A 19,883-nucleotide genomic window follows, 5' to 3' on the forward strand; every position below is an offset into this window, starting at 1 on the left:
CTAAAGCATCAAGCAGCACTAAACTGTACTTCACAATCAGATTTTTTGTTAAAATATGGGTTTAATTTGCCTTAGGACTTCAGGAAATTAAAAGAAAAGGGGGAGAACCCAGCACCATTTACTTTAAGAGTTGCCCACTGTCTTTTCCTTCTCCTGCTGCCCTGCAGCCCATCCTGCTACTGCCCTTGAGGGGCACAGTGGCATTAGGGTGACATTTTGCACCCTCAATAACTCAATGGCCACAAAGCAAATCACTGAGGCAGGAGCTGAAATTCCCCCAAAGCCCCACCACTGACCTCAGCAGCCTCCAATGGATCCTTTGTTCAGGGCACAGATCTCACCCAAAACCACTCCTTTTTGTCTCCTGTTCTGCTTGAGCTTTGTGGAAGCAAAATTCCTGCAGCACCTGCACTCCTGCAGTGCCAGGCAAACCTCAGGGGACATTCCAAGCTCTGCTGGCCTAGATAGGATGCAAATAATCAAGGTTTTACTCTTGTGACGTGTAACCATGCCTGGGCAATGTTTCCTGGAGCAATCCATCCCACAGTCCAGATGGGAAGTGCTGTAACAGCTGACAGGGGCTGGAGCTAGAAAATTACACTGGAGATTTAGGAGATTGTAGGAAATATTCCTGAAGCTTTTATACTCCATGTGCAGCTGCAGCACGGAAGGCAAAACAGGATGTCGGCTGCACTGGTAGAGGAATGTTGCTCTAATTGAAAAGATTTGGTTATTATTGTATGAGGAAATGATAAAATCTAGTGCAGAGCATGGTTTGGTCAAGAAATGATATGGGAAATAAATTATATTGGTTCTCCAGGCTTAAAACAGAGTAACATTCAGGACAATGGGCTTGTTCTCATTTCTGACAGCCTGTGGTGGATGGATCAGCTCTAACCTTCAGGAGAATGATGTTTTGTGTGAGTTTGCTCTGTTCAGCTGCCAAGTGGGAAAAAGACTCTCAAGCAATCTCTCTACAAGTCCCTGTGTCAGCACAGCTCTGCAGCCACACAGCCAGCCCCACCAGTGCCACCTCTGCTCCGAGGAGACCCCAGCACAATGCCACCAGAAATAGTCCAAGGGACACCCAAAAAACCCCTAAAATAAAGGCAAGAAGCTGCCTCAATATTAGATAACTCTGTGGGTCACGTCACCCCAGAGAACTCTGGTTTTTACACCAGGAGCTGCATGCCAAAGGCCTCTGAAGCAGCCAGGCCCTGCCAGCCTGGGCTCCATCCTGAGGGACATTTCACGCTTTGCCCCAGGCAACCCAAATATTTTGCAGACATTTCTCCAGCAATGAAAGAGAGAAAAAGGCCAAAACTGCCACTAAATCGAGCTAATGACGCAGGGCTGATTAATGAAAGAGGTGAGGGCTGCACTGTTGGCCTGCTGGGAGGTCAGAGCCAGAGGGAGTTTGTTGATATACCTTCAAAAATAGGTGGAGCAGCCAGAACAGATGTGCTCCCATGGAAAACACAGCGATGGAGAGAGGTGGAGCTTGGCTGGGTCAGCCACACACGATGATTTGTCAACCACGGCCTGAAAAATGGGCATAAAGACACGTAATTAAACCCACACTTCCCTAATAAAGGCAGGACAGCTAGTGGGTTTGGAGAGTGAGAAAGAGCAGCAATGTTGACACCTGGAGATATCAAATCCTGCTTTTCAGAGGACCTGGAGGGGTTTGTGGGATCCCTCCAAACCCTCTGTGTCCCTTGGTGCTTCTCACAGAGCCAAGCCCAACACCCTAACCTCAGGGGTGGCTGCCCTCAGCACCAGTTTAAAGCGGGTTAGTCTCCTTGCTCCTCCCATAACACAGAATTTCCTCACCCCAATTAAGGGCTGAGCTCCTTCTCCAGTCTCTCAGCCATCAATAGAAGACTTGTGGGGTCTCCAGGGATGTTTGTTGTTCTCCAGGGATGCAGAGGCAGCCCAGATGCTCAGCAAAGACCTCTCATGAGGTGCTTTAAGGTCTCATGGATCCCTGTGGGGAAAACAAAAACAAACCCCAAAACCCAAATCCAGAGGTTGATGTAGAGACACATGGTTTTCTCAAAGCATCAAAAGATTGCATTTTTTTTTTTTAATTTTTCCTCATTCTGAATTTTATATGTCATCTCCTGGAGAATACCATGGTTCTTTCTCCATGGTCACAGTAGCAGAGGCCTCACGAAAGCAGTTTGTGTTTTCTAACATCATCAAAAGAACAGAAAAGAGAAAATGATCTGTCTGGGATATTTGAAAGCATTCCCTTTGCTCTGGTTTGCAAGAGACCAGGCCAGATTTCTGCCACATAAAAATTCAGCAAACAGGAGAGATTTGAAGGAAACTTGAAACTGGCAGAAAAGAGAAGGAAAATAAATTAAGGAGATTTATTTTAGTCTATGATTTCATTTCTTAAGTCTTATATTTGAGCATCATCTGTCTATAGACACAGGTTATTTTTTGCTAAAACATTTAGCTGTTTATCTTTTCTGCTCTCCATGCCACAGTATTTCTGGCCAGAAATAGGTTATGTATCAAATTCACACCTTTTTACTCATTTCTTAATAAAAATCAGCTAATTACATCACCCCTTCTCCCTGCCAAGTGTAGATTGTCATTTTATTTGGCCTATTCCAACTTGTTTTTTGTAGAAATCATAATATTTTTGGCTGCTCCTTTCTTATTTGAGAAAGTAAACTTTGCAAAACGGCATCAAACTTCCACAAACACGAGCTGATTCGGAGCTGGGAAGCGCTGCCTTCACACCAGGCCATTTCTCCTGAGCCAGTGCAATCATTACTCAGTGCTTGCCTGTGAAAAAGCACATGTTTAAATTTTGTCTAAGTCTCTTCAGCTTGTGTTACCTCCAACGTAGGCCTTCAATACTTGGATGAAGGAGTTGAGTGACGTAAATGGAAATATTTGCTGGCTCAGTGGGTCTCACCTTGCAGCTCCACCACGTGAACTGGGATGACCACACTCATCCTGTGGAGCAGAACACCCAAACTTGGCTAAAGGTGACCAGGCACAGGTGCTGATCCTCCCTGTGTCCATCCCCTTCTCTCCCAGCCCTCTTAGCTGTATCCTCACCAGCAAACCAGAGGCCATCCCATTCTCACCTCAGCAGCAGCTTCCAAGTGTCGAGTCCTGCTCCTGGACAGGCTTCTCCTGCAGAAAGATAAGGAGGAACAGAAGAATGCAAACACCACTTGGCATTTCCAGTGATACTGGAAATATCCATTTTTGCTACAAAGCCTTTTCTTTCTCAGACAGAGAGGTTGAAAATGATCTGCTGCTGGGAGCTCAGCCTGGTTTTCTAAGGAAACAACAAATCAAATGCTGCAAAAGCAATGAAGGTTGGCACTGGGGTCGTGTGGGTGTTTGGCTGCTCCTGTGTTCCCTCCCCTCGCTCCCTGCTATTCCAGCTTGAGCTGACTCCAACAATGTGACCCAGACTATCTGCCCTGGTTGCTCTTCCAAATTACATCCTGCCTGCAGATATCCTTCAATTCAGCTCGTGCTGCTTGGTGGTGTCTCAGATTCTGAGCTGGAGGAGCCCCAAAGCCCTGAGTTCAACATGGTCAGTTCAGCTCCAGGGACACCTCCAGCCCCCTGAGGGTCCCAGCCCAGCTCCCACCTTGCAATGCTAGGAAGCAGATTTGGCCCAGGATTTTAAAGCAAAGCCCTGTGCAGATGCCCAGGGTCAGGAAAAGCACGAATGGTTTGCGTTGGCCTGCTGAAACATTGGCCATGTTGTTTAATTGTACCTTTGTACGCCAGATTCCAAGAAGGAGGAATAAAAGCAACTCTGTGCATTTTATTGCTGAGGTCAGGTTCCTGTCTCCCCAGTCCTGTTTCTCATTCTCTAATCAAATCACTCCTCTTAATACAACCAGTTCCTAAAAGTCTGCTTGTCATAAAGTGCTTTAACCTTAGAATTTTATTTACTATGACCTTAATTGAAGGGTTTATTCAGATTTCATCTATAAAATGCTTTGTGCAATCAGTCAAAAGCTCGAGATCAACAGCAAGGCCTGAGCCCAGAAACCAGCTCTGCCAAGCCCAGCCACTCTCAAGGTGACCTTAAACAGGGTTGCAAAAACAGTCTCTGCAAGTCCAGAACAATACAGCACATTTAGAGAAAACAATCCCAGCCTCAGCAAGACCAAAAATCCTTTGTGAGGATGTAACGCCAACCTAGAAAAAGCTGGGTCTGGGCCATCTCACTTTGAGACCTAATTTTTCAAGCTCTCTCATGATGAAGTGAAGGAGAATCCCACATCTGCACCCAGCTTGGGAAAAGGGACCAAGTATCTGGCATGCCCTGAGGAATTCTCCAGGGAAAAAGAATGGCCTGGGAAAAAAAGATAGTTTTTGATCATTCCACAGTGTTGGGAGTAACAAAGCAGGAGAACTGAAATGCCATGGCCTGGTCATTTGTTTCCAAGGAATAATCCAGGCCACTGACTTGTGTCTGAAGGTACAACTCTTCCCTACTCAAGCTCAAGCTCTTGGCTTGTTATACAGGACACTTTTTTTTGCAGAATTAATAAGAAATAAATCAAGTGAAATCTCTCCTGCAAGTGACTTTATGGGGTTGCTGTGTCTTTTTACAGATGCCTTGTAGGTTCCCACACTGAAAGACATTCTGTTCAGCACAAAGCATTCAGCATCATGAGCAGTCACGTCTTTATAGTCACAGCCTGGATTTCACATGGCTCTAAATAAAAAAACTAATAAAACAAACAAACAAACAAACAAAAAAATAAAATAAAATCACGTGCCCCAAACATGTTTTCTGGAAATATTTTGATTTTCAAATTATGTGTGTACCCTAAAATGAGAAAAATCCTTGACCAAAAAGAACTGCTTGTTGAAAGCATTACTTGTTTCTTATTTCAAAGAGAAAATTGAAAACACTTATGAAGGGTGTAGCTATTTACCAGTCCAGAGTGCTCTTATAAACAAAATAATGTAAAACATATCCTCTTTGCTGTTTTGTTGTTTTAAGATCTTCCAGCATATCACAATGTGGAGAACAGAGGAGAAAATAGAGCGTATTTCCAAAAAGCTTTGCAACAAGGAAAAAGGGTAAAGAACAAAGTGTTTCAGCTTTAAATGCACAGAAAACATGAGACAGGTACCAATTGTCCATCAGAACAGCTGAAGAAAGCCTCTTGTGCAATTTACCTGCAATTCCAGTTGGGCACATCAGGAAAAGTGAAGAAATTTGAAGGCCAAGAGAAGAGTTGAGTTCATCTAATGGACAAATGCATGTAAGAAATCCTTAAACTTCTTTGACAACCACTCCACAGAAATTCAGCTTGACAAAACATCAACAAAGTGAAGACCACCATTAAATTAAACATTGCTCCTCATTTTATTGACAACTGTGATGCTCGTCATAATTGCTTTAGTCACATCATTTTACCCACAGAGAGAGCCCTGGGACCATGAAAAATAATTCCATGTGCAAAGCCTCAAGCACGCCTCTGGCAGATGGGTTTCCAGCCGTGAAGGATGGGGAGGATATCTGCTCTTTTCCCTGGGGGGCACAGGCTGTGACAGTGCTTAAGAGGCTGAAGAAGTGGAGGAGCTGGTTTGTTTTAAAAAGAGACAGAAAGGCTCTCTGTCCTCTCACATCTGTAGAACAGCTGGATTTGTCCTGTGCTTCATCCAGGCATTTGATCATAATTTTTGTCCTCTGTAAAGCAAGCAAGGGTCCAGAAACAGCCCTGCAGCAAGGCAGGAGTGATGCATTTGCTGACGCTGGCCTCTGCATGCACCACACACCTCAGAGGAGCGAGCAGGCACGTAAAAGAAATGCCAGGGGAAGTTTATTTCTGTTTCCAGGCCCATGTGATTCTCTGGAAGAGGCCAGCTCTGCCCAAATCCATGCAGTCTGTCCAACTCTAAAAGGAAACCACCCTCAGCAATGTCACCATTCACAGCTGGGACCTGCAAGCCCCTCCAAGGGCTGTTCTGAAGCTTGGCTGGTGGTGGGGCTGTCTCCAGGCCAACTGCCTCTGAATTTCAGGGTGGGTTGGGAGTGTTTGGCTTTCCCCTTCTCACCCTGTTGGTATCAGCAGTGTGGGGCTTTGGAGGCTCAGCAGCTCCAGCAGCAGCAGTGAGGTTGTGCCAATTTACACCCCCTCGGGTATTGCTGATGAGGGTTTGCTGTGCCTGAAAAACTGAGCGTCCCATTCACACCCTGAAAAAATCCATTTACAGTTCCAGCCTCATGGATAAACCAGCCTGTGTTCCCCTGCTGCAAACCCAGCACAGAATACCAGCCTGCTTTCATTAGGGAAAAATTAATTTCTGGGGTGAAACTTTCCTCAAGATTCTCATTCATTTGGCCAAGAAGTTGAGGTAGGATTACAAATTGTATTTCCCAGACACCTGGGACCAGATTCTCCAAGACATCAAAAGAGATTAAAAGATTTACCACAAGGCAGAAAAATTGTGTCTGTAAGGACATTCTTCTAAAATCAGAAGCACAGAGCACAATCCAAAATCTTTGGTTCCTGCTGTCCAAATCCAGACCATGTAATGTCAGAACTCAGGATGACACAGCTACAGGGCAGGGTGGAGGGGTTTTCTGTAAAGCAACAGAGCAACTGGCCACTTCACCGAGCACAGAAAAACTGTTTCAAGCAAAATGTGACTTTATTTAGTATTTACATTGGCCATGCTCTCACTTTCCCACGAGAGAACTAAAACTTTCCATAGGAAAAATCAACTCCCAACTTAAAATGCCACGAAATTCAAATGTCACAAGTTCAGCTTTCCCACAAAAAAAAAGGTTTGATCAGAAAATGGCCATACCTCAGACCAATATTGCTAAAGCAGGCACCAAAACCCTTCACATGTCCTGGGCTTCCCTGTTCCAGGTCATCCAAAGAAACACTGCAAGCTCTGCTAGCCATGGACAAAATCCCAGTTTCATTTTTCAGGGCAAATAATTCATAAAAGCGAGCACAGAATTGCGTTTATCTGCTCCATGATCAAAAGAGTGGCCCGAGTTAAGTTTTTGGAGAGGTTCCAGGCAATCTCATGTTCGTTCCAAAAATAAACCTCAGATTGATGCAAGTAGACATTGTGCCAAAGAGGACAAGATAGGGGTAAAGCAGAGTACAAGAGCAGCAAAGGGAAATGTGGAACTGTTTGTTGTTTGCATCCTTTGGTGACTATTGATGGGAAATTTCAGCTGGAAACCACCCACAAAAGGAACTTCAGAGTCCAGCATGATGGTTTGGGTGAACTGAAAGCAGTTGGATTTCTGAGCAGGCAAGACTGGTTTCTCTCTTTCCCAAAGCCATGACTCAGGCTGTGCACAGGGATCCAACGTGAGCAATAGCACAATGAAGGAAAATCCAGCAAGCTCCAATGCGTGGCTGTGGCTCAGGACATGGCTCCAGCTCCTTTCTTTGGCGCTAAAAGCTCCTGGTTAAGGTTGGTTCCTCTGGGTGGACAAGGATGTCAGCAGCTCCTGCTTTTATTGTGATGAGGCACAAGCCCTGGAAATCTTGAGTCAGCCAAATAGGGCTGCAAACAATGCAACAACATCCCTGACGTCATTGGAAAGATGTCCACAACCTTTCTTCTTCCCAACCCTCCTGTCCAGAATCCATAACTCACTGACCTGGAGCAACACTGTCCTGCTGACAGGCATTTCTTGGTGGCTGATTTCACCTCCTGGCACGCCATGAAGGCTTTCATGTCTGCTCTAGACACAATCAAGAGCTGCAGTAGCTCTGTTATGTTCCCTCGAGCCTTCCTTGCTTTTCTAATACATATTTTGTGAAAACATGGTCTCTCTTCATGAAAGCTTATTTTATTCCCTCCTGTCTTGTTAGCAGATACCCAATACTGAGTAATATATTCTCATGTCCCTAAAGGACTAAATCCAAGACCTGTCACAGTGACAAGTGTGTGGACCACTCTCCCAACTGGTGTGGGCAGGAGAGTGACTAAAGATCATCCCATCAACCCCTTCACTGTCATATCCTGTGCCCCAAAGTCCAGACTTACTTGGAAACGTCCTTTTCGCTTTTGCTGTGCATCACAGGCCTCACCTCACAATGATTCGGTTTTGGATTTGGGAACCGCCTTTCCTGCAAATCCTGCTCCTGCCATAAAACAGGTTCAGACACCAAAAGCTGGGATGAGACTGCAGCAGAAGGTGTGACGCCATCCCATCACCCGCTGGCTCAGCTGGCACTAACGAGGTTTATAACGAGTTTAACGAGGCTGATTATGCTCGGGAAGAGGTGCTGCCGTGCCCAGAGGGCGTCGTCTGTGCCAGACACTTCATCCAGTTGTGACACTGCCAGACATTGCCCCACACTGGCCCACCAGCACTCCACAGCTATTCCAACAACGAGCCTGAAGCTCAATAAAACCAGGAAGGAAACGAGCAGCTGTGACCAAGAGGCGCGTCACGAACCTAAAATCCACAGTGCACCTTCCAGAGGAGGAATTACCCAGCTGTGGCTCCAGCCTTTGGGCTTCCTGTGACACATTTGCCTATTTTTTAATTTCTGTGCAATATCCTTTGACAAATCAGGAGGGCCACTCATGGCATTTAATTAGAAAATTGGTGAGCCAGTGTTACAGCCCTCCTCCCACAGCTTCCTGGGCTCACAGCAGGCATTGCCACACCTTTTTTCTGTAATGCCAGAGGGGACAGCACAGCTATCCACAGCCAGAGCCACGGTCTGACCCCTTCTCTCGTCCTGCTTCTGCCATGGTGGAAATCTTTCACCTCTAAAGACACCCTCGCAAAGGTGCCACCACTCCAGAAAATCTATGTTTTCTTGCATGGCTGGTTTGGAGCCTCTGATTTGTGCAGAACTGCGGTTCTTGTGCAAACTGGGAGCAGATTTGCAATGATCAGCTCAAGCCCTGGTTTATGAGATCCATAAATGAGATCCTGACAGGGTTTTGTGAGCCTTTCTTTCCAAAGAGGGTCTCTATTCTTGCACCCTTTGCAATACTCTCTTCCTGTCCAGTCAAAACAAATGTTGAAATCTACAGTAATCCTCAGTACACTCATTAAAAACAAGTCTGTGGTTCATTTTTGCTTCCTCTTCCAATAATTTTCCTGTCTCCCTTGTCTCCCAGGGAAAACCTCCCCCACCACCAGCGAGAGGGGGTTCCCTGAGCTCAGTCTGTGCCCACAGCTGCTGCCATCTCTAACCCCTGTACCCAGCAGGGCCTTGCCTTCCCCTCTGTGCCACCAGGGAAGGGAGGGCTAACGTAAAGAGGGGTGGCTGTGCAAGTCCCAGGGGTCTCAGGTCTGCCTGTAATTAAAGGCAGAGATGACAGAAGATAATGAGAAGGTACAGAAGAGCTCAGCTTAAAGTGGGGCTTTGATGAGAAGCTCACATCTGCCAAAACCACTGTGCCCAGAGGGCTGGTAGGTCAGAGGTGTGGGTGGAAATGGGATTTCACTCTCCTTTACCCACCCCCAGCTCCGGGAATGACTCCTTGCTCACCCACCAAACCAGAGATGTTCCCATGGATGGGATGCAGCTTATGAAGATACAAAATCTCACTGCAGCCCTCAGCACAGGGCTGAGGTTAAGCTGGGCCTACAAAGGAGCAGCTGAAGGGACCATCAAGTTGTCAGTGACCGAGCACAAAACCGACGGTATCCATCGCTGCTGTAACAACAGGAGCTGGGCTTTCATCCAGGCTTGTCTTCCTTGGCAGCTTCCCAGGCTGCCTGTGCTGCTTGACCAGCTGAGTGAGCTGTTCCATTAATTTTCCCTGAGGAAAGTCCACTGGGAAGCCGTTGATATGAAGAGGCAGAGACAACGGCGGTGTTGTCTGCCCAGCCACTGGAGCTGGAATGGTGCCCACAATTTCCAGAAAAACCAAATGTTAGCTCAGGAAAAGCAAGGCTGCTTGTGGTTATCTTTTCCTAGTGAGAAAATTTCTTTCACATTGCATTTAGCTGGAAGAATGACATCCTCTAGCATCCCACAGAAGATGGCTTTCCTGGAAGAAGGCAGAGCCTGTAGTCAAACTCTTCCAGGCGCTTTCAGGGGAAGGGAGAAATGTGTCCTCATCATTTCTGGGCAATTTCAGCACCATGAGAGAATCTGCCTGGAAGATTTGCAGGACATGCACTCATGTCCTACACTCCTGAGCCCCTCAGGTTAAAAGGAAAGGAAAGCTGGCTCCCTGTGTCCGTGCTGGTATCTCAGTGTCACCACAGCTCCATAGGAAACACTGTCCCTACAGCCAGTGTCCCTTTTCTCTTTCCATTGGATCAACTCAAACAGGAAACGTGAAGAGGAGCATCCATTCCCTGAAAAAGAACCTCCACCCTACACAGCCATGTGGGACCAAAAAGCCCTTACCCTTCAAGCTAATGCGTGTGCTAATTAATGAATTAATGCTCAGAGCTAAAAGTTCTCACAGTCCTTCCAAACTTGGGGTTTGGCTTAAAGGCACTGAGGAACTGAAGCAAGAAGTAATTTGGGACATCCTAAGCTGCAGCAGGTTTGGCAGGATGGGCTGCAGAGCCAGGACACAGCGTCGTGGAATTACCGGGTCTTTCATAGCTGGCAGAATAAACCACTTTTCTCTTGGGGAAGAAAAGGAAAATAAGCATGAGCGGGTTTGGAACGTAAGGATCACCTCCCACCCTGACTTCCACTCACTCCCTGGATTTTGGGGACTGGCTTTCATTCAAAGTGCACAGCAAAACTTCCCTCAGATTTCACAAAAATAAGGTGTTAAGCTCCAGTCTGAGTCCTTGTCATGGCCCCTTGCTCTTCACTCCTCCTTTAGCTCCATTCCTCAAGAAAAGCCTTTCTCCTTTAGTTCTGTCTGGAACTTCTTAAGTTTTTTCAGCTGACACTCCTTCTCAATTTCAACAAAAAAATTGCTCCTCTCTTCACCCAGATAGTATCTCAGTCTCAACATGAGCCAGCAAATGCCAGTGAAACACCATGGGAAAATAAAAACCAAACAACAAAATTAATTAAAATTTTTCATTAGTGCTTTTCAACTCCAACAAGCTTTTAAGAAGCCACACTTTCGAACATGAAAAGAAATTACTGAAATAACTGCAATTTCACTTTTTAAAACTCAGCGTATTTTTAATATTTTTTTTAATATATTTTGATCAACAAAACCACTTTTCACTTAAAACTGCCTCAGTACAAAAATGACGACTGGCTTTCACTCCATTTTGACCCTTAATGAGACAAAAATGAGGGGTTTGGGTAGTTGCATAAATTTTGCGTAATGTGGTTGGTTTGATATTGATTTTTATTTTTTTTTCCTAAAGGTCAGTCAATCAAAAAAAACACCAAAAAACAGAAAACAAAAAATAACCAAAAAACCCCCTTATCTATCTGTAATTTGCAATTATGGAGTCAGACCCTCCAATTCCCTGGGAATGCCCCACCACTGACCCTTGGATGAGGAGTGCTGCTCAGTGCCCTCCCTGCTTGGGTCCCTTCCAGGGAAATTGCTCCCCTCGTGGGACTGAGACTCCAACCAGTTTCACTGACCCAAGGCCTCGGAGCAGCTCCAAGCCTGTGTCTCAAATGGGAAAGGTTGGCACACCAAAAAAGAAGAAAAAAAAAGAAAAAAAACAGAGGAACACTTACCCAGTTCTGTAATATTTCACATTAAAAAGGCCTGCCTTACATGTCCTGCTGATATTTCTGCTCCCAATGTATGAATTATTAATATTTAGTATCTGTGACTCACTGATATTTACTTTAAGAGGTATTTTTATAAAGTTTGAGTGTTTTCTCGACGTAGGAGCTAACGGAGGCTCCTGTTGTTAAAGGCCAGGGAGCCCTCCCTGAACAAACTTTTCTGGCCACTGTTTAAACTGGGCTGCTGGGCTCTTTTGAAGCCCTGACCCTCCAAAGCTGAGCACTGGGGCTGGCAGGGATGGCCCTGCTGGGACACAGCTAATTTTAAACCTGGATCCCATGGCAAAGGAAAAACCTCGATTTTACTGGCAAAACTGTCACAGTCGAACGCTGTGTTCAGATTACGGGAAGAGGCTGTGAGGGAGCGCACACACAATCCCTTTTTTGGGTACTTGGCATTAATTTTATCTGAAGTCATGGATTATACAAGAGAAGAGCAGGGACCTCACACAAATCTCCTGCGTCAGTGCGGGACACCCGTGGCACGGGGACATCCTCTGCTCCAAGCCCCCCTGTTGTGCCACCCCGTGCCCATGGCCAAGGGGACAGGGCTTGACCATTTTTCCAGTAACTCTCCTTAAAAATGGATCACAAGCACTTTCTGGAACTGCATCCAGAGCCGTCCACAACACCAACTAGAGCTGGCTCCTAAAGTCCCTTTCTTGGTCTAGACGAGAAACTTTGGAGCTCATGAAAACTTGGGTGTTTTCTTAATTTTATGGCTCTCGTTAAAATGGTCAGTGTCCAAACAAATCCCCACTTAGTGCCTTGGATTTGCAGATTTCATTGTTTGCTGATAATGAAGCTGTTCCCAAGGAGAGCGTTGTCCAGCACTGGGCTGCTCAGCTCCCCGCATCTGTTTTGCTGTAAGGCTTTGAGACAGCTCCACTTCCCTGGTGTCTTTGGAAAGGCACACACAGCCTGCTGAGCTGGCCAGCAGCCCTCAGACGCCTGAGATGGTTTCATGACTCTGCAGATGAGAATATTTCCATGGTCTCCCTCTCCCCATCCAAAGCCTGTCCTCGGATGGTGCTGGGAGGAGATGCCGTCCCTGCCTGTGCTCAGTCTGGCTCGGTGACACTCCCAGGGGATGCCCTCATTCACCCCTTCCTTGCCAGCATTGTTGAAGGCTTGTCCCCACCATTTTATCTCAGGCAGGGGTCCATCTGCAGCTGTACCTCAGAATTCATCTGTCTGCCAAAAGACCTAAAAAAACCTCAAAATACCAACCAAAAACCCTGAGAGTTTCTTTAACAAGAGCTATAAGAGCAATGACTATTTTTTTATCTGCCATGACACTGCACACCTTTACCTAGGCTTCTTCTGCCAGGTCATATTCTGTGTCAGGAAAATGCCATAGATAGATGTATCTGTGTCAGGAAAATGACAGTCCCTTCTTGTGCACCATCCTGGTCCAGAGGATAGCCCATCCCATATGATGGAATGCTTCAACTTTGAAAACTATAGAAAAAAAACACCTGACATGACCATCAAGACATTTTCTAGTCCATTCCCTACGCAAAGCAGGATCTCATTTTAGGAGCTGCCATCCAGAATAATCTTAAAAACCTGGAATGGTGGCTTGAAAAGGCCACACAGAAAATCTGCTCCAGCCAGAACCTTTGCTAATGGTCTCGCTGTTTCCTGCTACATTTTAAGCCCATCCCTCCCTTTGGACATGAAGAACCCTCTCTTCCTTGACTGTACCTTTACACACTTCAGGCATCCTCTTCACCTTTTTTGTCCTCAGAGACCTCTCCTTCTTTCTCAGGAGTTGTTTTAGCTCTCTGGCCTCTCTTTCTTTCCTCCTGCACTTCCCACAGGTGGCAGAATATTTTCCATGCAGTAACAGTACAAACCCAGGCATTGTCATATTGCACCAGAGACCTGAAGAGAGGAAGCAAAGCTGAAAGGTTTCTCACCTGCCTTGCTGATCCTTTCACACCTGATATGACTTTTATCCCCTTGACCATAATGTGATGATTTTGGCTCTCTGTCTCAGCTGGGCTGAGCTGTTCCCTACTGGTTGGCTCCATCTTTTATTATTCCTTGTACTCTTCCCTTCCAAGTGTCATCTGATTTTTCAGCCTGTTTCTTCCAGCACAGGTGCTGATGCAGTTTTGGAGCTCCCTGCATTAATATAAATAATATTCTCCTTACAAACACATCAAACTACAATGGTATGAATACCCCTCCTACAGTCAATCTATTGGGTTTTACTCTTTTTTTCTTTTTTTTCAAACTTACAAAGCTTGCTCAGGTGGTGAAAAGGGAAATTAGGCTGCTTTTGAGACATGTTTCTGACAAACTTGTCCTCTGGCCCCTGGGGTCAGTTCATAGGCGGTATTTTCTCAGCTTCCACATGTGCAAAAGGCAGATGTGCAGAAACAAGCCTTGAGGCAGCTGCTAAATTAAATCTTCAGATATCAGTCAAGCACTCCTCAGGCCAGTTGCAAATGTTGACATGTCCCCCCTGGGGTGGTGGTCACCCACAGCCCCTAACCCACAGGATCCCAAACCTCACAGAGTCAGCCCTTGTAAGACATCCCAAAGCTCCTGATTTATTTTGCTCCCTTCTGCTTTCAGGTCTCACATTCCACCTGCGCCTCCTGACTTTTCACCCGCTATAAATATCCTCAAATTCCTTTAGACACCGAATCCCCCTGCCATGTGCTGGGCTGTGCAGTGGCTGAGTGGACAGCCCTCCCCTGGGTGAGGAGCACAGGGAGCTGCATAAGGCAGACCTTGTCTGTTGACTTAACTCCCTAACCCAATTTTAACCACTGTCAACAAGATAGAAGGGTGGTTTCTGTTTACACTGAGGCTTCTTGACGCTGCTCTCTCCACACCCTAAAGCGGCATAAATGCCTCCTAAGTGCCCTAAAGTAGGTCCTTAGTGTAAATGAGAGCCAGCCCCACCGTGGGTTGCATCCTATAAATGACTGTGGGTTTTTGGAAGGACACCCACCCCAAGGTATGCCCGTGCTATACATAGGCTCTGATGAGCTCAGCACGGGCTGAGGAGCAGCCAGCAGAAGGCAAAACAACCAGCAACGAGATATTTGTGCCTGAAGCAGCAAGCAGAGGGAGCCTGGCTGACTGCTGATCCCCAGGGATTCCCAGCAATGTGGGAATATCACATCTGCCACCCTCACTTAGCTCCACGTGGGTTTCTCTTTCTTTTCCCTTCCACTTTCCTTCTACCTTCCAATCTCTATGCCTTCACAGCTAAAGCAGAATCTGAACCCCACCCCAGCTGGGGAAAAAAGAATTCATTTTTTCTCCTGCCTGTGTGTTTTACCCTAAGCCTCCACTCACCTGGTTTTCATACCTGTTGTACAGGGAGAAGGCACAGCTTTGTTTGTCACGTTGCTCTCACACAGCACTTGTAATAACAACAGTTTCTGCTGGATGAGCACAGGACAAAGCCCAGGGCTCGAGCAGGGGGAGACAAAGCCAGAGACAGTGTCAAAAAATGGGAAAGTAACCCAAAGGATGGGCTAGGCTCAGCCCTAAATTTTGAGTGTTACGCTGTTTGTCTCTCTAGGCCAACCATGACCTGAATTTTACCACAGAACTCACAGAATCATAGAATGGATTTAGTTGGGAGGGACATTAAATATCATCCAGTTCCAAATCACAGAGAGGGGCATTTTGTAACACCAACAAATAGGGTATCAAAGAACTGTTGCCATTAACAGGATGCTCTGGGCAGCCTCACAATAACCATTAGCCTGAATTCCCCCCTCTGCTTAGGAAAATCTTCCCAAATATTTCCAGTGAAGGAGCTATTTTTGCAGCAGTGAGAATGGGGGAACAAAAGCACAAAGTAAATTCAAATGGGCAGTTTGGAATTGCAGAGCATGCAGGAGCCACAAAACTTCCCTTTGACAGAAATCACTGGCAGGGCAAAAATGATATTATCTCATCAGTCCTAGGCTGGGATTTACAGGGAAATGTTGTTCAACCATAACTGCATCAGCCCAGCCCTGAAGTAAACCAAGCATCTCTGGATTTAACATTAATCCTCTTGTATAGGTGATGAAAAAAGACAAATTTCATGGCCTGGTCAATCAGGACCCCATCCCACCACCCAGCCCACATTTCTGGTCAAAACCCATCTGGTGCTCATTGTCTGGAGGATGAGTTATGAACCTCCCTGTGTTGTTCCTTTAACCAAATGGGGTTGGATAACCAGGAAAAAACTTGGTTTGATTTGTGGTGCTGTCAGCAAGGACGAGCCTGGAGAATATTTCAAAGGGAATTACAAAATCTGAATACTTTTCCTTTCAAAAACTGAGGGTACAATTCACAGCAGCCTGCTCAGATTGGGAGGAGTTCACCTCACTTGTATTTTGGAAATAATACTATTAATTATCATAATTAATATAATTATATATTAATTATTACATTATTGATTTAATATTAATTACTAATAATATAATTATATATATAATTATTAAACACTATTTCCAGCCCATTAGTCTAATTCAGCCCTTATGTTGCAGAGATTCAAAGACAGGCAGTGATTTTCCTTTACTCTCAGTATGTTTCACTAAGGATGTTTCTTATTTTTATGGGGTAAAGATTGAATTTTAGTGTCTGGGTACTGGGCAGTTTATTTGTCTGTGGAACAGGCTTTGCACATCCCAATCTCATTTGGAGTCTCCAGGGGACACTCCAGTCCCCAGGATTAATCCCAAATAACTCTTCTAAACACAAATAACTCTTCTGGACACAAACCCAACTCTGGCTCAGCATTAAAGACAAGGGAAGCATTCATTCCAGGAAGGTTTTATTTCACAAATAATTCAGAAATCAAAAGAAAATGGAAGGGTAGGGAGGAAAAGATATTTTACAATTCTGCATTTAGAAAAAAAAAATCTAGTTTATAAACAACCACGGCCCCTTGGAAAACATGCAAAGGCACACAAAAATTTACAAGTAACTTTTATACATAGGAAGTAAAATACACCATTTTTCATAGAAAAAAAAAAAAAAAAAAAGGAAAAGCAACTCTATGAACTGGCCCTAAATATTTAGACTGCACAAGTGACCAACTGGAGCCTCCTCAACCAGCTGTTGGCTGAAAGTCTTTAAAAGAAGGAATGAGTGGAGCTAATGAGGCCCCACCAGCACAGGCTCTGGAATTCACCCTGGTTGTGATTCCTGGAGATTTGGCTGAGCCAGATGCCCTGCAATGACCATGCCATTGCTTCAAAATCCCAAATTATTGGAAAAGAACAACCAGGCAGCACCAGCTTTGGCTACACCTGGATGCTTCAGGTGCCCATGGATCTGCTGAGCTGGGGCTGAGGAGGAGCAGGCCTGGTGAGATACAGATGTGATGTATCTTTAAGCTGCACTGAAATATAGCAGGCTGAGAAGCATCTTGGTATCAGAAATAAAATCTGTCAATATTTGGCTAAAAAACTGGTACTGTCCCACCTATTCATGAATAGCTAGCACACACGATTGCAAGTCATTGATAGGTCATGACTGCCCTGGAGGACCTGATCACCCCTAATTCTGGTGGAGGTATGTTTAAATTAATAGCACCCAGGACCTCAAAAAATATTTGTGTAGTAAAGTCACAATTTCTCTTTTGTACAACAAATACAAAAATAAACAGATACAGACTTAAATTAACATCAGTTTCTAAAAATCCAAACCAGTTGGCTGAAGATAAAAATACGCAATTGTAACTTGGATTAAGCATTTTAGGATATTTCTGTTGGGATAATAACCCTTCCCCTGTCCCCTTTCCATCACCTAGGTACATCCCCAGCTGTTTGGATTGTTACGTGCTCACAGTAATCCCCTGGGTTTTACTCCAAGAGCCCTCACGTTCCTTTCCATCACCTTCCAGCCGCAATTTTCATGGATCCTGGGTTTCCCCCAAGGTGTTTTATGTGCTCTGGCAGTCCCCATGAGCCTGACTGCATCCCTCACTCTCTCCAGTTCCATTCCCAGCCCAGGATGTCTCAGATCCTTGCTGCGGTGTTGGATGGGCTCCAACCAGACCACGCACACCCTTCACAGAGGGCAGAAACGGGGAAGCTTTTCCTCACTGCCAACATCTCCAACGCTCCCAACCAGCAGCTTTTCTAGCATGTGTTCCAGCTGTTTTTAACACAAATTTATTTAATAAGGAAAAGAAATAGTTCAATTTTCCTATCTAAAGGCAATACTGTACACCTTGGACTACAATACTACATAAACAAAGACGACATGAAGAGTCACTTCTCTCTATCCGCCCCAAAAGTAGCTTTTCCGTGCAGTATTTTTGGAGACAGCTCAAAGCAGCTCAAATTTCAGGTTTTACAAAAGGTTTCTTTCCAAATTCAGATTTTACAGAGAAATAAATCCCAGCGATGGGACAAACTGAGTGATAAATGTCATTTAAATGTCATTTCCTTGCTGATTTCATGGTGTTTACAGATTTAAAGACGCGTTTAATCATATAAATGCTTTTGGTCTGCGTTTTGAAGGAGCTTGATGAGATGGCTCTTATATCTGTCTAGATTAAACCAAACATGTTCTGGGCATAAGAGCAGCTGTGAAACATCTGCCAAATAGAGGGAAATATTTTCCCATTTGTTCTCCAATATTACAATTCAGTTATTGAGCAGGAGGACTGCACATTTACAAGAACTGAAGAACTACTATTGACTTTGTCTTCTCATGACTGATGAAGTTACTGGATGTATGTGTGTCAAAAACCCAACAGATTTGTGTTTAGACCAATCCTAAAAATTCATTTCCAATGTGCAGCAGAGAATATTCTTCTGCCTTAAAAAGCAGCTCATGCTGAGCCCTTCTCTTGGCTTTGAAATGCATTTGGGTGCACGTCAAGACAAAAATATCAAAATATGGAATAACTTCACTACAACACCTTATGGGTTTTGCAAAACCCACTGTCCTGGGTATCAAATGAGCATTTGCACTGACAGTGGGGATCTGTTGGCTTCACAAATTGGACAGGAAAAATTAATCTACCCCAATTTATGCCTCATCTTTAAAGTCTCAGAACTGCACTCACCACCAGGAGCTTCACAAAGGGAAAGTGAACCTGCTTCCTACAGCTGCAACCATTCCTAGCAGAAATAAGATTAATTTTATCACTACTTAACTACTATAAAACAACCAGCACTGCTGTATAAACCAATACACTGCATTTAACTGGAGTTATGGCGTGGAGGATACGATGAGATGTGCCAGCACAGGAGCCCCAATTCTCTGACTGCTCAGAGGTTTGCCAGATTTGCAAATTACCTGGGAGTGTTTGACCAGCAAACACTAAACCTGCTCTTTGGATGATCTGGTGGCCTCATTTTCTGCAGTGAGGATCTCTGCCACCATTTCACACCCTGCTCCAGGCCCACAAAACCTCAATTTTGGCTGCCAAGAACATCCCGAAAAACCATCATTCGAGGTACCCAGCAGCCTCACACAGCAGTGCTGCTGCACGCCACCTCAGTGGGGAAACACCACTTTTTACCCTCTTTTGCACAGAAACCATCCAACATACACAAAAGCACTCTGTCAAAAGCCCATCCTCTCCCCAAACAATGCAATTTTTCAATGAGTTTCTCATTTCAAAGTGTCCAGCGCCTGGACAGCCGCTCACTCCCGAGTCTGCTGATCCTCACACCCACCCCAGGAGAAGCCTCACACCCTAAAAACACCATCCAGGCCCAGGCTGAGATCCCTGAATCTGTTGCACATGGAGCCACCGCCGTTCTGTGTAGCAACACCTCTGGTAAAAATGAAACTTTGAACAGTTTATGGTCGCTGAATGCCCCTAGAGAAACAAAAACACGAGACGGAAAGATACAACGCTGCATGGGTGCGATGAGATGCCAACAGCTGAGTCAGAACCTGGGGTCTTTTTTGGGGTTTTTTTTTTCCCCTTTTCTTTTGGAATTCCCTGAAGGAGATCGGCAAGGAGGGTACGGGCAGAGCTGATGCCATTCAGAGGAGCTTTGGCATCTCTGGAGATCAACAGAGAGCTCTCCCAAAGAAACCTGCACCTTCCCTGGGGGTTTACTGCTTCACAGCAAAGATTCGGAAAGCGTTCCCATCTGAAGGATTCTTCAAGCTGGAGACAAAGAAAAGAGGAAAGGAAAACAAACATGGAATGAACCAAATGAAGACACTGCAGAACCCAAACAGGGAACCCTGAATTTCTCCTATCTCTTTCCTACCAGA

General features: G+C 45.2%; 1 protein-coding gene and 2 long non-coding RNA genes across 5 annotated transcripts in view; all 3 read right to left on the bottom strand.

Annotated features, from left to right (window-relative positions):
- Window positions 1–363: 363 nt before the first annotated feature.
- On the bottom strand, window positions 364–1,948 carry LOC148183125 (uncharacterized). The gene is made up of 3 exons (XR_015773794.1): window positions 1,834–1,948; window positions 1,430–1,542; window positions 364–460 (listed from the first exon to the last, which is right to left on the bottom strand). It is a non-coding gene; the product is annotated as an uncharacterized LOC148183125 (long non-coding RNA).
- A 918-nt stretch (window positions 1,949–2,866) lies between these two features.
- Window positions 2,867–8,142, bottom strand: LOC148183126 (uncharacterized). Its single transcript, XR_015773795.1, has 3 exons — window positions 8,023–8,142; window positions 3,108–3,156; window positions 2,867–2,973 (listed from the first exon to the last, which is right to left on the bottom strand). It is a non-coding gene; the product is annotated as an uncharacterized LOC148183126 (long non-coding RNA).
- An 8,308-nt stretch (window positions 8,143–16,450) lies between these two features.
- The window catches only part of CRISPLD2 (cysteine rich secretory protein LCCL domain containing 2), a 29,867-nt gene continuing 26,434 nt past the window's right edge, over window positions 16,451–19,883 (bottom strand). For all 3 annotated transcript variants that reach the window (XM_014257149.2, XM_014257150.2, XM_005528165.3), the window contains exon 15: window positions 16,451–19,773. In XM_014257149.2, coding sequence (XP_014112624.2) covers window positions 19,719–19,773 — 55 coding nt within the window. In that variant the 3' untranslated portion in view covers window positions 16,451–19,718. The remainder of the gene's footprint in view (window positions 19,774–19,883) is intronic.

Source organism: Pseudopodoces humilis, chromosome 14 (assembly GCF_049639895.1).
Source record: "Pseudopodoces humilis isolate 2021_Gansu_Grassland_sample_001 chromosome 14, ASM4963989v1, whole genome shotgun sequence".
In the NCBI taxonomy this organism is placed as follows: domain Eukaryota; kingdom Metazoa; phylum Chordata; class Aves; order Passeriformes; family Paridae; genus Pseudopodoces; species Pseudopodoces humilis.